At 39.4% G+C, this 17,624-nt stretch overlaps 1 protein-coding gene across 8 annotated transcripts in view; it reads left to right on the top strand.

Moving 5' to 3' along the window:
• ARHGEF6 (Rac/Cdc42 guanine nucleotide exchange factor 6) overlaps window positions 1-17,624 on the top strand; it is a 107,286-nt gene that overhangs the window by 50,854 nt on the left and 38,808 nt on the right. For 7 of the 8 annotated variants that reach the window (XM_082445302.1, XM_082445300.1, XM_082445303.1 and 4 more), the window contains 3 exons: window positions 12,473-12,567; window positions 15,565-15,660; window positions 16,624-16,746. In XM_082445302.1, the coding sequence (XP_082301428.1) occupies window positions 12,473-12,567; window positions 15,565-15,660; window positions 16,624-16,746 (314 nt within the window). Of the gene's footprint in view, window positions 1-11,709; window positions 11,806-12,472; window positions 12,568-15,564; window positions 15,661-16,623; window positions 16,747-17,624 lie in introns of all 8 variants that reach the window. The other variant, XM_082445307.1, reaches the window with a different exon arrangement.

Here is a 17,624-nt window from a genome sequence, read left to right as displayed (position 1 = left end):
GTAAACAATGATTTTTTTAAAAAGTCAGACAGTTCAGGAAAAGTATAAAGAAGAAAATAAATATCACCTGTAATCCCACCACTCAGAGATGATCACTATTAACATCTTGGTGAATCTCATGACAATCTTCCTTTGAAGTAGATATGTATGTGTGTGTGCGTGTGTGCGCGTGTGTGCACACGTGTGCACATATATACATATATATATAGCCTATGACGTGTGTGTGTGTGTGTGTGTATTTTAAACAGGAATTATGTATTCTTCATTATTTCTCCTTCATGGAGATTTTTCTATTCTCAGACCCTGACAATATTGTTGCTGACCAGACCTGTTCTTATGCTCTTGCATTCAGCGAGTCCTTGCTAGTCCAAATGCTTCCTTTATTTTGGTCATGTGTATTAGTCAGGGTTCTCCAGAGCGACAGAACCAATAGGATCCGTATAAAGAGATTTACTGTAAGTGATTGGCTCACGTGATTATGGAGGCTGAGAAGTCCCACGATCTGCCATCTGTAAGCTGAAAACCCAGGACAGATGGCAGTGTAGTTCAGTACGAGTCCAAAGGCCTGAGAACCAGGAGAGCTAATGGTGTAAATTCCAGTCCTTGGGCAGAAGACTGATGTCCCAGCTCAAGAAGTCAGGCAGAGTGAGCAAATTCTCCCTTCCTCCACCTTTTTGTTCTATATGGGCCCTCAACAGATTGGATGATGCCTACACATATGGGGGAGGACAATCTGCTTTACTCAGGCTTCTGATTCAAAGGCTCATCTCATCTGGAAACACCCTCACAGACATGCCCAGAAATATTATTTAATCTGGGTACCTCGTGACCCAGACAAGTTGACACATAAAATTAACTGTCACATCCTGTAAACTTGGGCAGGATAGAGACCTCTTGGAATTTGCAGGTCTGCAGACGTTCTCTCCCCTTTTTCAGGTTTCCAAGGGATTGTCTGCTGATTTCAGCCCCATTTAGGCCTCGATATGCTTCTGGTGGCACATCAGTTTTGAAATGTTTAGAAGTTCTCCGGTGTCATCACAAGTGGCATGGGGTACCCAACTCAGACCTGCATCTGCCATGAGGCATTTTTTTTTAAAGCTCAAAAAGCCTTGGATTAAAAGGAAGTCATCAACGAAATACAAGATATTTAGCACTGAATGATAATGTAAACAGTACATGTCAAAAAGTAGTTTCCTTCCTTCCTACCTTCTGCAGAGGGGCATGTTTAATGCCTCTAACCGAGGCTTGGCCTCTCCTGGCCGGTTGTTGTGAATGAGAGTTTAGCCCATACTTTAGGGACATGGCAGCCTAGAGGAGGCATTTGCTGCTCCTGACCTTGGTTCCTTCATTGTCCTCAGAATTCACTGCCATTTGTTAAACTTCTCTCACTACTGAGAAAAAGCATATCATTTTCTATGAATTATTTTTCTAATGATCTTCTGCTCATTGGCTCTCTTTGCCTATTGTAAGTTGATGTTACATGCCAGGAGGGATTAAAAAATAAATAATAAGCACAACAATAGAAAATGGTACCTATGAGAGGTGATGGATGTGTTAATTAGCTTGATTGTGGTGATCATTTCACAATGTGTACATATATCAAAATATCAAGTTGTATACCTTGAATATATACAATTTTTATTTGTCAATTAGACCTCAATAAAACTAAAAAAAAGAAAAGAAAAGAAAGAGGAATCTATGTAGCTTAGTTGTCAGGCTTAATTTGCATGCAGTGCTTAGGTCTTGGCACCCATGGTCTCACTGGGAAGACGGGACAGACATGATAGTATAAGCCACATGGCAGACAATGACGTCAAGTTATAAACTGTCCTAAAATGAGTTGCTCCAAATGTGGTTGGGGGATCTTTTGCATTTGAAAGCCCCCAGGGAGATTGTTAAAACTGCAGATATCTGTTCTCCACATCTGGCTTGTTACATCAGAATCTCTGGCCATAGGTCCCAGGAAACAGCATTTTTAACACCCCCTCAGCACCCTTCTCTCCATCCCCCCCAGGTGATGCTGATACTCACTAAACTAAAATTTGAGAGCCAATAAAGGGAAAGGTTGAATGGGAGAGAGGATTGACGGCGTGTCAGGACTTAGATAAGCAGAGAAGAGCTGGAAGGGAATTCAGGCAGGGGGAACCCTGTGAGCACGTTCATCCAGGCAAGAATGTGCGTGCCTGCAGGTCACAGAATGGACTGCGCTCTCTTCTCTCCCCGTCAAAATGCCTCTCTCGGAGGGTGAAATTCCTTATTTATTGCAACTGGTGCAGCCCAATGTAAGAATGTGGTCCCTCGTGCTGCCACAAATAGGCCAGACTCACAGTAATCCTAATATAGGCACACCTCAAAGATACTGCCAGTTCAGTTCCAGACCATCACAATAAAGCGAGTTACATGAGTTGTTTGTTTTCCCAGTGCATATAAAAGTTATGTTTACACTTTACTGTAGTCTGTTAAGTGTGCAATGGCATTGTCTTAAAAAACAATGTGCACACCTTATTTAAAAAAATTTTATTGCTAAAAAATGCTCGCCAACATCTGAGCCATCAGCGAGTTGTAATCTTTTTGCAATAGTCACATCAAAGATCACTGGTCACATAACAAATATAATAATAATGAAAAAGTTTGGGCTATTGCGAGAATTACCAAAAGTGACACAGAGACATGAAGTGAGCAAATGCTGTTGGAAAAACGGCGCCAATAGACTTGCTTGATGCAGGGTTGCCACAAACCTTCCATTTGTGGAAAAACCACAATATCCGTGAAGCGCAGTAAAGCAAAACGCAATAAAACGAGGTCTGCCTGTACTAAACTCTGGGGATGAGCATCTGTCTGCAGAGTGAGAGATGGCATTTCCCTACATCCAAATAGGAAAATATAATCAGTAAGGGCCAGTATTAGTCATTTTTTCTAACTTTCTTCTCCTTTATTGTAACGTGTGGCAGATGTCTTACCAGAACCTCCGTGCAGTCGGAAAGGTGGGAAGCAATCTGAGACCCGTTCAATCACATCAGAATCCCAGGAAGCCTCCTGTAGTTCTTGCTCCTGCCACCCGTCTTCTGTTTACCCCCCTTTTCTCTCTCACTCATCTATTTACCCACTTGCTCCCACCCTGAATTTTCTCTACGTTTCTAGTGCTTATCTACCCTTCTAAAAAAAACTTTATTTTTTAGAGCAGTTCTAGGCTCACAGCAGAATTGATCCAAAGGTTAGAGATGTCCTGTATACCACCTACCCACACACAGGCACAGGCTCCCCCAGGATCAGCATCTCCCACCAGCGTGGGACATTTGTGACAACTGATGAACCTACATCGACCCATCATTAGCACCAAAGTCCAGAGTTTACATTACCATTCACTCTTGGTGTTGGGCATTCTATGGGTTTGGACAAATGTATAATGACACGTATCCACAGTTACAGTGTTGTTCAGAGTAATTTCACCGCCCTAAAAAACCTCTGTGCACCCTCCCTTTTTAAAAACCATCAGCCTAAACTACCTTACACATCTATCCAGTTATTCCTTCTCCATATCCCCTATTGTTTTTTACCTACCCATTTCCTGCCTAACTCATCCATATCTTCCATCTGAGGTCAGGGAGGTGACAAGAGTTTTCAGAATCCATCTCTGTTTTGCAGAATCTGTCCATAACAGGGCAAGAGTGCTGCTTGTTTTGTGAAAACCAAGGACCTGGAGGGGTGAAATTGATCACTGCACTTGAATGTAAACTGGCGGGCTCTTCTGCCATATACGTCAAATATGACATAAATACGGTAGTGTATTGTCTTTTCCCATCTCCTAGGAGTTTACCAACATGAACCCGTTTTTGCAGGCATCATACTTATCTCAGAATTCCTATAATATGATGGTTTTGCTTAGATTAAGGTTTCCTGGGGCCATTATAATCTTCCTTTATCATGGGATGTATCTCTGTTTCCAGCTTTTGTTTATGCATTTTAGCCTCCTAAAATAATTTCTTCAGACTTATATGACTTGTTCCCTTATGGAAAACAGAGTTATAAAAATGAACTCACTCTAAAGCCTTTCCAGGAAATGGAGGAAATATATTTTACTGGAAAATCAATAGCCCAGGATGGACGTACAAAAGGCCTCCACCTCTTTTTTCTATGGCTTCTCACCATCTGTTTTATTCTGAATTTAGTCAGAGGTTAATTGAGCAAAAGGATACTCTGTTGTCCTTGTGAAGATGGAGTCAGAGAGGCAAAGGCAATGTCTGGACACAGTCCATTTTAGTATTTGAGTGGATTTCATCTCGATCAGATTGTACTGCTCTGAAGTTGGTTGGCCTGCCAAACTGTTTGCATTCTGACTCACCACTGAGGCCTTCTGTTTGGGAACACATAGCCTTCTCTGTCTGCTTCCCTTTTTCTCCTTTTACAGTAGATGCCCTGTGGCCTGAAAAATAAAGAACCAGTCTCCACAGTTCATCAGTTGGTCTTCTGAGATTGAGGAAAGCAATAAAAATCCAAGTGAATTTGGGAGAGAATCCCAGGCATCCACCCTGATGAGCATTTCTACTAATCAAACCACAGCAAGGGCAATGCTATTTAGTCCATCATCATTCAAACACATTTTGCATTATTTAATGAAGGACTCATTAATCACCTGTGTCAATTTAGCTTGTAAAGTCAGCATTCAGCCACCCTCAAGACTTGCAACAATATGAGTTTAGTGTATGTTTCCATTCAGCTCTCCAGAACTTACTCAAAGGCAGCAGGGAGTGTCTGCCTTCCTACCTCCGTTTGTCCCATGTGAGTGGTTCCAGCACAGATGGAACCCTTAGAAAGTGTGCTGCTTCGCCTAGCAGATAAATCCACTGGAGCAGGACAGTTGGCGCCTTTCTTGCAACATCTTAGTGCTTTCTCTTAAAGGAACTACCTGTGATAGCATTTTAAAGGAAGTTAAAATAATAAAACTGTTTCAATGAGGGAAGGAATGTTGAATTATAGCAACCATGGGATTAAAGCAGTGATGTTTAATTGTCTTAAAAATCACATTTTATAATGTAAATAATATCCGTGAATTTTCTAATTTAAAAATTCCCTCAGGCAATGACTGTGTTTTGTTTTGTTTTCTTTTTTACTTTGTTTTTCTTTTTTTCAATGGACACTATACTTTGGGTAGTGTGACAGTTACAGACAACAGTGCTTGAAAGCAAGGTTGAGGATGTGAGATGGCTCATTACCAGACATGGTCTCTTTAGAAAAATGTGAACAAAAGAGATGATGAGATGACTTCATTCTCTCCTGAATGTAAGTGGGAAGCCAGGCCACCATCCTCTTTTTCCTCCAATATAAATACTATAGACAAACGTTGCTAAAACGGTAGTCTGCGTATGAGTTTTACCTCTTAATAAAATGTGGTACTGTTGAATTCTAGTGCAGCTCTCTCCATTTTTAAGAATAAAAAAATGAATCCTAGTGCTGAGCATGAGTATAAATGATTATTTAACACATTGCATTGAACAGCAGCCCAGCTGGGCAGAGACCACTAACGATGGACACATTTGAGTTTGGAAGGACACTACTGGATGAGGACTTGGAGTCAGAGAAAAAACAGAAAAGTTTCTATTAACAGATGAGAAATTTGTGCTTTGACTTTAAAATAACAACTATAATGACACGTAATTCACATACCACAAAAATCACCGCTTTAGTGTACAATTCACTGATTTTTAGTAAATTAACAGAGTTGTGTGATGATCACCACCATCTTACTTTTCAGCATTTTCATCACCCCAATAAGAAACCCTGTACCCGTTTGTAGTCACTCCCTCCAGCCCTTGACAACCACTAATCGACTTTCTGTCTCTATGGGTTTTCCGTATTCTGGATGTTTCATATAAATTGAATCATACAATATTTGTTCTTTTGTGTTTGACTTCTTTCTTAGCATAGTATTTTCAAGGTTCATCCATGTTGTAGAATGTATCAGTACTTCATTGTTTTTTTTTTCTTAAAGAAGGAAAGTATTTTTTTAAATTAATTAATTAATTTGGCTGCGTCGGGTTTTAGTTGCGGCATGCGGGATCTTCGTTGTGGTATGTGGGCTCGTAGTTGCAGTGCGCGGGCTCTTTAGTTGTGGCACGCAGGCTCTAGAGTGCACAGGCTTAGCTGCCCCACAGAATGTGGGATCTTAGTTTCCCGACCAGGGATTGAACCTGTGTCCCCTGCATTGGAAGGCGGATTCTTAACCACTGGACCACCAGGGAAGTCCCTTCATTGCTTTTTATGACGGAATAAATCTTCCATATTATGGATATATACCAGGTTTTGTTTATGGACCTTTGGATTATTTCCACTTTTTGGTTATTATTTATAATGCTGCTGTGAAAATTGATGTGCAAATTTTTTCACAGACATATGTTTTCATTTCTCTAGGAGTGGAATTACTGGGTCATGTAATAACTCTATGTCTAACTTTTTGAGGAACTGCCAAACTTTTCCACAGCAGTTACAATTTTTGACTTTCCCACCAGCAATGTATGAGGGTTCCAGTTTCTCCACACCCTCACCAACACTTGTTCTTTCTATTTTTTCTTTTTATTATAGCCACCCTAATGAGTGTGAAGTAGTATTGTGGTTTTGATTAGCATTTCCCTAATGGTTAACTATGTTGAGTATCTTTTTATGCACTTATTGGCCATTTGTATATCTTCTTTGGAGAAATGTCTATTTAAATCCTTTGCCAACTTTTAACTGATTATTTTTATTGTTGAGTTGTAAGAGTCCTTTATATATTCTGAATAGTAGAACCTTTTCAAATATATGATTTGTAGATATTTTCCCCATTCTGTGGGTTGTCTTTTTACTTTCTTGATAATGTCCTTTGATACATAAAAGTTTTCAATTTTCATGAATTTCAGTTTATCTATTTTTTCTCTTGTTGCTTGTGCTTTTGGTGTCATCCAAGGATCCACTGCCGAATTCAAGATCAGGAAGATTTCCTCCTCTGTTTTCTTCTAAGAGTTTTGTAGTTTTAACTCTTGAATCCATGTTGAGTTAATTTTTGTATATGGTGTGAAGTAGGAGTGCAAATTCTTTCTTTGTATGTAGTTATTCAGTGGTCCCAGCACCACTTTTTTTTTTAAAAAAGAGGGATTGCACAATCAAAGGCTACATGTGTTTTTTGTTTTTGTTTTTTTGTTGTTTTTATTTATTTATTTATTTATTTTATTTTGGCTGCGTTGGGTCTTTGTTGCTGTGCACAGGCCTTCTTTAGTTGCAGAGAGTGCAGGCTACTCTTCATTGCGGTGCCTGGGCTTCTCATTGTGGTGGCTTCCCTTGTTGCAGAGCACAGGCTCTAGGCGCGCAGGCTTCAGTAGTTGTGGCACACGGGCTCAGTAATTGTGGCTCACAGGCTCTAGAGCACAGGCTCAGTAGTTGTGGCGCATGGGCTTTGTTGCTCCGCAGCATGTGAGATCTTCCTGGACCGGGGATCGAACCCGTGTCCCCTGCATTGGCAGGTGGATTCCCAACCACTGTGCCACCAGGGAAGTCCCAGCACCACTTTTTATATACCTTTGTTTTTAACTTTTTATTTTATATTGGAGTATAGTTGATTAACAATGTTGTGTTAGTTTCAAGTGTACAGCAAAGTGATTCAGTTATACATATACATGTATCTATTCTTTATCAAATTCTTTTCCCATTTAGCCAGCACCATTTTTTGAAAAGACTATTCTTTCCTTATTGGAAGTTCACAGCACTCTTGTCAAAAATCAGTTCACCATGAGTTCATTTCTGGACTCTCAATTCTATTCCATTGGTCTATATATCTATTTTATACCAGTACTAAACTGTCTTGTTACTGAAGCTTTTTAGTAAGTTTTGAAATTGAGAAGTATACATTCTAACTTTGTACACTCTTCTTTTCCAGGATTTTAAGTGTTTGTGAAGGATTGATATGAATTCTTTAAATTTTTGGTAGAATTAATCAATAAAACAATCTCATCCTGGGCTTTAACTTATGGGAAGTTGTTTTGAATATTAATTCAATCTCTTTACTTGTTATAGAGATATTCAGATTTTCTACTTCTTTGTGAGTCAGTTTTGGTAGCTTGTGTCTTTTTAGAATTTTTTTTTAACTTTTTTAGTGATTGCCCTAGAGTTTGCAATATACATTTAGAACTAGTCCAAGTCCACTTTCAAATAACACTGTATTGCTTCACAGGTACAAGTACAAATACTTTATAATAACAAAGTGTTCCTAATTCCTCCTTCCTATCCCTTGTATCATTGCTGTCATTCATTTCACTTATACATAAGCACACATAAGCATTTTATATATATATATATATATATATATATATATATATATATATATATATAATACATTGTTTCCATTATTATTTTGAACAAACTGTTATCTGTTAGATCAATTAAGAAGAAAAATAAAAGTTTTTTTATTGAGGTGTAGTTGATTTACAGAAAAATAAGTTTTTATTTTATCTTCACTTATTCCTTCTTTCATGCTTTCTTTATTTATGTAGATCTGTTTCTAACCTATAACATTTTCTTTCTCTCTGATCTTTAGTTTTTATTTTATTTTTTAAAAAATCTTTATTGGAGTGTAATTGCTTTACATTGTTGTGTTAGTTTCTGCTGTATAACAAAGTGAATCAGCTATAGGTATACTTATATCCCCATATCCCTCCCTCTTGTGTCTCCCTCCCACCCTCCCTATCCCACCTGAACTTTATTTTTTTAATTTTTAAAAATTTTAAATATTTATTTATTTGGCTGCGCTGGGTCTTAGTTGCAGCAGGTGGTATCTTCATTGTGGCATGTGAACTTTTAGTTGCGGCATGCATGCGGGATCTAGTTCCCTGACCAGGGATTGAACCTGGGCCCCCTGCATTGGGAGCACAGAGTCTTAGCCACTGGACCACCAGGGAAGTCCCTCTCTGAACTTTAAAAAAACCCCACTTTTTGCAAAGCAGGTCTGCTGGCAAGAATATTCCCTCAATTTTTGTCCTAGAAAGTCTATTTTTGCTTGAATGTTGAAGGAAAATTTCACAAGATACAGAATTCCAGGTTGGTGGGGGTTTTTTTCCCCAACACTTTAAATATTTTACTCCACTCTCCTCTTGCTTGTATGCTTTCTGACAAGTCAGGTATAATTCTTATCTTAGCTTCTTTATAGGTAAAGTATTTTTATCCTCTGGCTTTTTTCAAGATTTTTTTCTTTATCTTTGATTTTTCTGGAGTTTGAATATAGTGTGCTTAGGGGGCATTTTGCAGGGGGGGCATTTATCCTGCTGGGTTTTCTCTGAGCTTCCTGGATCTGTGGCTTGGTGTCTGACATTGATTTGGGGAAATTCTTAGTCATTGTTGTTTCAAATATTTCTTCTGTACCTTCCTCTCTTTATTCTCCTTCTGGTATTCTCATCACACATAGGTTACACCTTTAGATGTTGTCCCACAGTTCTTAGATATTTTGTTCCATTTTTCAGGTTTTTTTTCTGTTTGCTTTTCAGTTTTGAAAGTTTCTATTGGCACATCCTCAAGCCCAGAGCTTCTATCCTCAGTGGTCCAGTTTACTAACAAGCCCATCAAAGCCATTCTTCATTTCTATTAGAGTGTTTTTGATCTCTAGCATTTCATTTTTATTCCTTCTCAGTATTTATTCCTGCTTGCAGTACCCATCTGTTCTTGCATGTTGTATACTTTTTCCTTTGGAGCCCATAGCATATTAATCATTGTTATATTAAAATCCTGGTCTGATAATTCCAATGTTCCTACCATATCTGATTCTGGTTCTAATGTTTGCTCTGTCTCTTCAAACTGTGTTTTTTTTACCGTTTCATATGCCTTGTAATTTTTTGTTGGAAGCCAGATGTGATGTACTAGGTAAGAGGAACTGCAGTAAATAGGCCTTTAGTAATATGGTGGTAAGGTATGGGGTCAGGGGAAGTGTTCTCAAGTCCTATGATTAGGTCTCAGTCTTTTGGTGAGCTTATGTCCCTAGATTGTGAACTTCAGCAGTGTTTCTCAGTCTTTTTCTCCCCTCCCTTAGATAGGACAGGAAGGCTAGAGGGAGCTGGAGTAGGGTATTTCTCTTCCCCTAGGTATATTAGGCTCTGATAAAACCCCAATAGGTTAGGGTTTGGTAAAATACTTTCTCTCTTGAGGGCAGACCTTGTTATGAAGAACAGAATGCTCTGGTAAATTTCAAAATGGCTACTTTTCCCTTCCCTCTCCTGAAGCACAAGGGAGATTTTCCTCCAATCTTCATTGTGATAACCTGGTACAGCTTCTGGAGGTAAAAGTCACAGAAGTGTGGGTGTGCTCCTCTGTGACTGGACCCCCTAGAGTTTTTAACTCTCAGGTGTTTCTGCACTGAGCCCCCAGCAATTCATCAATTATGGTTCAGGTTTTCCTACCCTGATACCACTTCCCATGGAGGCTTCTGCTCATGGTTTTCTGGTCCAGCAAGTTATGATTCTCTATCTGCCTGTCTGTCTCTCCAATTTTAAGTGTACCATTTTTGCCTGTGACCTCAATTCCCTGACAGATATAAGCAAAGTTTTTTTCTAGTTCTTCATCTCTTTACTTGTTTTTAGGATGGAGTGATGACTTCCAAATGCCTTAAATGCTGGACTGGAAACCAGAAGTCCTCTTTCTTCTTTCTGATGTAGGCATTTACAGCTATTTACAGTCTCTAAGAACTGCTTTAACTTCATCCCATAAGTTTTGATGTTGTGTTTTCTTTTTTATTCATCTGAAGTTAGTTTCTAATTTCCTTTGTTGTGCTTCGACTTTCTATAGGGGTAACATTTCTGTTCCATCCCTGGATTAATTTCACAGAGCACTGGTACCTCCAGGCCCTTAAATTTACACTTACACCTTTAGAGAGTAGGCATTCCTCCCTGAGGAATAGAGAAACTGAAAGTAGACATGAGTGGCTGGGAGGAGGGGCTACAACTTAAGCCCTAGCTTTTGAAGCCACCCTGTGGCCTATGTCCTTGTCAACTAGGAGTGATATTGCCCTTCAGGTGACATCTGGCAACGTCTGGACACATTTTTGGTTTTCATACTGGGGTAGGGGGTGGCATGCAACTGACATCTGGTGGGTAGACGCCAAGGATGTTGTTAAACATCCTACAGTGCACAGGGCATCTGCTCACAACAAAGAGCTATCTGCTGTGAAATATCAATAGTGCTGCCATTGAGAAACCTTTTTTTAACCCCTTAAATTGGAGGGACTGTTTCCCAATTCACCCAGCACCTACCTGTACAGTGTCTCACACTTACCTCTTCACAATGGTCCCTGAGGTAGGTGAAATGTCACAATCTGAGATGAGCCTTAAAACTGAAGCAACCTGTCCGTTGGTAGCAGAGCCTGGACGACCACCTTCCAGTCCAATTGTTTCCCAAAAAACCCACGGCTACCTGGACCTCCAATTGCTTTGTCCACTCCACCTGTCAATAGCAGATCATCATGCACTGTCTTGTGAGTATATGTCTGGCATATTGGTAGGCTAAGGGGCTTCTCCTGGCTAAGAATGCTTCACATTGTCTTGTGAGCCCGTGTTTAATGTCTCCCTCTGAAGACAGAGTAGAAACTCCCTGAGGACAGGCATGGCCTTTGGCACCAAGGAGGCACTCAGTAAATTTGTGTTGAATGGATTAGGAGATATGACAGAAAATACACCAAAATGTTAACTTGGTGATCTCTAGGAGCTTAGAATGAAGGTTATAGCTGCCTCCAGAAGAGGCTGGGAAATGAGGTGTGACCCCAGGGCTGGTGGCGGCAGAGAAGTTGTGGACCTGTACATTGGTTGTTTTGCCGATAGGATTTTCATTTGGCTATCATTAATAATACTGGTAAGCATCATTTTCTTTGTTAAATCCCTCACATTTCAGCTTCTTTTTCTCTTTGAAATGTTCGTACTAGCACTTTTTACCTTTATTAAAAAACCAGTTTTAACTGCTTAAAAATTCAGTGTCCTCTGATTTTGTCACCTAAAGATTTTCTCAAGAACATAATTTAAAAAATCTTTTTTGATGTTTGACATCAGTTATCATGAAATTATCCTGACACTGAATCTCTATGTCTTGAGGTAGCTGGCCTCAATTTCCTCATCCATAAAATGGGAATGATGATCCTTTGTTAGCTGAGACCTTTGCTGAGGATAAAATGATTTAAAGCACGTGAAAGCATTCTGAGCAGTACTGTGTAAACGGCAAGGCCCCTCCAGTTATGGGTAATTCTGAAAAAATGTGTTCGTATGAGTTATGCAGTATAACCAGTTGTCATGCAATTATTAGAGTAGTTTACAAGAATGAAACAAAGTGCATTCAGATTTTGTGCTCCTTACTTACAGTGCTAGCTGAGTAAATAGGACTTTTTTTTTTGATAATTTGGTTAAAAGATCTAAAACTCTATTTTACCTTGGACTTTCCTGACAGTTACAATACCTTGACCTTTGTTTCTCCATAGGTGTTACAGAATATCTTGGACACTGAAAAAGATTATGCTAAAGAACTTCAGTCTCTTCTTGTTACTTACTTAAGACCCCTGCAGTCCAATAACAAGTAAGATTTATATTTTAAACCCCTCGCTAAGCAAAGCAAGATAATGTCAGTAGATGGAGTCATTACTCTTATGTCACTGAATAATTGATTTTGCCCTTTAGAAGAATTTCCACAGATCACAGGTTGCCAAGAACATGGTCAAGGCAACAGGAATTATGCAAGATATAGCTTTTGGAGAGCTTGGCTTTCTTTCTCTTCTGGCTGTGGAGGGAATGAGCCGATCTGCCTTTCTGTCTGTCACCATTTTTATCTTGTACGTTTTAGAAGTGATACATCTAGTTTTACCTTCCAGAAAAAGGACTTGCTGGTGTTTTTATGCAGAAAGCACAGACACGGGAAATTCTTGTGCTCGCTCTGACCTTGGCTTGCCAGGGCAGAAACTCTTTCCCATGCTCCCAGAGTGGAAAAAGCGTGGCATTTTGTGAATGTTCCTAAGAGCAATTCAAGCCAGTATTTCACCCAGGCAAAAGTGAATGAGAAAGAGGTGTTAAAAATATTCAAACCTTATCCTGGTCTTAGAAATCTGAAGGCCTGAACTGAAAACTTACTTTTCACAAAAGAAAAATATTGGCTGTTCATTTTTTAGTGCTTGTAGGCCTGGCATATGTAACAAATAATAGCTAACTGCATTTATGTGTGTTTTTTATTTTAATGGATTAAACTTTACTGGAGATTATGATCTGTAAGTCAAATGGTAAATTTAGCAGTCGATACATAGAATGGAGGACAGAAACCTCTTCTTGTACCTCAGTTTAAGAGTTTATTTTTGCCAAACAATTGCCTAAACTGTTGGCTTCAGGCTTAAATAAGTTTAATGTATTTCACTATTTTCTCCCTTTTTCTAAATCACGCTTGCTTAGGCATGATGTCCTGTTAAATTTCCTACTCGGTTATTTTCATGGCACTATGGGAATCTTACTTCGGTATGAAAGGATTTTGTATTCCTGTGTTTTGTAAGAGTTTAAATGATCAACAACAAAGTGGCTTTTGTTATTATTATGTAAAACATGAAGTGCTCTGTGAATCATAGCCCTTAGAGCTGAATGGAACCTCAGTGAATCACTGGGTCTAGTGCCCTGGAGGAAATGACTATCCTCATTGAATAAATAAAAAAACCACAAAGTCCAGAGAGGCTCACGGTCCTGCCCATCACACGGTCAGTCAGTGGCCAGACTCAACCCACTGCGTCTCCTGCCACCGAGTAAAATGTGGTTCCGTGTTCTAGAGGTGACAGGCAGAGGAGGAGAGGGAAACTGAAGTGGTAACCCTGGCAGCAGAGATGGTAAGATTTCAAATGGAGGAGTGACTGATTAGCAATCAAGAAATAGTCAAAGGAAAAGAAAAGAGCCACGGCAGAGGAGGTGAGAGACCCGAGTCAGAATGCGCTGTTCCCAAGGAAATTCAAAATGCAGTTCTGGTCACTTTCCATTGGTTCTGCCTCGTAGACCCCAAAGTGATTTGAGCAAAGGGGACTGTTTATTGTTTGATCCTGAAAGGTCCAGTTAAGCCCCCAATCAGGTTCTTGCTGCTATGGGGGACGGCAGCCAGGGAAGCTGGCTAAAGGGTTTCGCTTTTGACACCCATGAGAGGGGTTTTCCAGCTTGTGGTTCAGGAGGGCATCACAGCAGAGGAACTGGGTGCTTTTTATACCCTAGGGGTTACTGGTAACGTCTGTTTGGGTCTTCCTTTTCTTTGTCAGCAAAAATTACTCTCCTGGAAACCCTCCCCTTGTATTATTATATTAAGGAGAAAGAACATGTGGCAGACATTGGCCTTTTAATTAAATCTTCAGAAAAGTTTTCTCTCGAAAAGTGGTTAGGAGCATGGACTCTGGAGCTAGAATGTTTGGGTTCAAATTCTGGCTTCACCATTCACTGGCTTTGGGACTTTGGCTGATTTGCTTTAACCTCTCTGTGCCTGGATTTCCTTATGTGTAAAACAGAGACAGCAATAGTACCTACCTCATAAAGTTGTTGTAAGGTTAAGATGAGTTGTTATTTGTAAAATGCTTACCTCAGTGTTAAGCGCTGTATTCGTGCTGGCTCTTGTTTTTGTCACCTATTATTTGGTAGGGGAAGAAAGGATGAGAAAATTCTCAGTACAGAGGCACTGGATTAAAATGGTTCAGTTTGTGTTTGACTCCATTCTGTTCCTAAAGCAAACAAACACATCAGTACTATTTTCTTCCCTCCTATTTCCGCTCAAGATTTCCTTTAGTTGATTTATGAATGGCATATGTAATGTCTTTCAATTACTTTCCCAGCTCCTCTAGAGGAGAGTATTCAAAAGTTTTTACACTTATTCCCAGCTATGATGTATTCTACCCATTTAGATACTTAGATATTTTTTTATTGAGATATAATTGACATATAACATTATATTAGTTTCAGGTGTACGGTGTAATGATTCAATATTTGTATATATTGTGAAATGATCACCACAATACATCTAGTTAACGTTCATCATCACACACAGTTACAAAATTTTTTTTCTTGTGATGAGACCTTTTAAGATCTACTCTCTCAGCAACTCTTTCCACTATGCAGTACAGTATTATTAGCTATGGTCACCATGCTGTACATTACGTCCCTATGACTTACTTATTTTATAACTAGAAGCTTGAACCTTTTGACCCCCATTCCACCCCCCCCCTTTGGCCACCACCAATCTGTTCTCTGTAGATGCTTAGATGTCAAGCACTTGTTATTCATTTACTCCTTGCTTTGTAAAATACCTAAATGTCCCTTATAAACACTCATTTTCTTTAGGATCATTATTCTTGTTATGGAAAAGGGAGATCAAGGAAAGAAGCTTTAGAAAGTTGCTTGAGATCACAGAGTTGGTATCAATTAAAAAACAGAAGTTAAAATATAGGGATTGCTTCCCTTCTCCCATTTGCCAGTTACTAGCAAATTATCAGCTAACTAGACTAGAGATAGATAACTAGAGTCATCCCCAAGTTCTCTTCACTGAAACTACATATATATATATTTTCAGCCTGAGTACTGTGGAATTTACATCTTTATTGGGAAACTTCGAGGAAGTATGCACGTTTCAACAGACGCTCTGCCAAGCCTTGGAAGAATGTTCAAAGTAAGTGTCGCACGTCGCCATCAGGGTAGCTAGCAACATTGGGTTTTTTGGTGTGTTTTGTTTTCTTTTAACTGTTGTCTTAGATAGGGGCCCTTTATATTTATTATGCATTTATACATTTATTACAACTTTGATAAATTGCCCCAGTACAGAGAAAATCTACTAGCTGGTGGTATTCACAGAGTCAACCCACTAGTTGCTTATCAGGACTCTACATCTGGTCAGTTATTTCTCACTTTATTTAAAAATCATATTGACAAATAAGGTCTAAATTGACCATGGATGATGCCTTTGTCATCGATTAGATATTTTTCTTTTGTACATTGCGAATTACTTTTCCAAGTAATATCTTTATGTGAACCACAACGCATCATTGATGGCTAGCTAGCTCGTTGAAGTGTTCAACTTCGTACTGCAGAATGACCTGTGATGATCATCAGGCAATATGTTTCTGGAGCAAGATTCGTTTTCCAAGTAGTGGATCTCGGAGAATTGGTGACTTTCATCGTCTATAGGGAACTTGGGGCAATTGCCTGTTTCTTGAGCTTAATGAGACACGGGGGGTTGTCCAGGGACGAAGCTGGTGAGAACCCCCTCTAAAGAGACCTGAGGAGCCACTGCTCCTGTTTTGTCTGTACTTGAACTTCATGCAAATTAATCAAGAGTATTTTTAGTGTGCCCGGCTAAATTTGAATATTATAATTTGAATAAGCAACTTAAAAAACCCTAGTAATTCCAAATAAGTATCTGACCCTATATATTGGAGCTATGTTTGGTGGCTAGAGTTTAAAACAGTGGCCAAGAACTTGCATTTCATAGATAAAGTGGTTATAATATAGAAGTTTCTTTTTAACTTTGGCAAAAGAATTCATAAGGTTTGCATGTTGCCAGGTTTAATTGGAATCATCTTCCTTTATCCCATTTCCTATTTTACAGTCTGTGTTTCACCTGTTTTGCTTACAGGTTTCCAGAAAACCAACACAAAGTAGGTGGTTGTCTACTGAACCTCATGCCTCATTTTAAATCTATGTACCTGGCTTACTGTGCAAATCATCCTTCAGCTGTAAATGTACTCACCCAGCACAGGTAAATCATTAACGTTTCCGCCAAAAAGCTGTTTTGCAATGATATCCTTTCCCAGGACTACCTCATTTGGAAATCCAAGATCTCCCACTGAACTCTTGATTATCCCCATTCATCATACCAGAAATTGATTCATTGTTATATGGATTTATTGTCCATTCATGCAACAAATAATTTATTGAGCACCTACTATGTGCAAGGTCCTATAGTAGTTGATGGAGATACAGTAGTGAACAAGGAAGAGAAGGTCCCTTCCCTCATGGAGCATAGACTCTTGAGAGAAATAGACATGAAATTAAATGTTGTAAACATGTTGTATTAGAAAAGGGTAATTAAAAGGAAGCTGTGAGACTTTGAACATGGTATCAAAGTGTGGAGTGAAGGAAGGGTCAGGGAAGGCTTTCTTGAAGTAAAATTCTATTTAGAGCCAATGGTTTAGCCTTCCGCATCCCAGTGAATGTTTTATCCAAGTTGCTGCAGAGCTAAGCTGCCTAGGTTCATCTCTTTTTCACTCTCCCTTTGTCTGGTAGAGGAAGTCTCAAGTAGTAATATGGCTAAAAGGCAGGTATCAGCAGGGAAAGGTGGAAGGAAACTAACGCTGTGAACTGGGTGTCAGGTACTCTAAGCAAAGGTCTCTGATGACAGTTATACATGAATATAAGTTGTTTCAGATTCATGGGGAACAGCAGCACCGTATCTCCTTTAAGAGTCCTTGCAAGGGACCCAGATAAGCTCACATCTCTCCTACCCTTCCTTACCCTCTGACGACTCACCCTTGACACATTCACTGATACATTCATCTGGGCCAGAATTCTGTAGGATAGGCTTGAAGACACAGTTTGGACTTTGAAGCCACGTGCTAGGAATCCAGGTGGGACGAT

This window comes from Balaenoptera physalus (genome assembly GCF_965194825.1).
Source record: "Balaenoptera physalus genome assembly, chromosome: X".
Classification (NCBI taxonomy): domain Eukaryota; kingdom Metazoa; phylum Chordata; class Mammalia; order Artiodactyla; family Balaenopteridae; genus Balaenoptera; species Balaenoptera physalus.
This window is presented reverse-complemented; position numbering and strand designations above follow the sequence as displayed.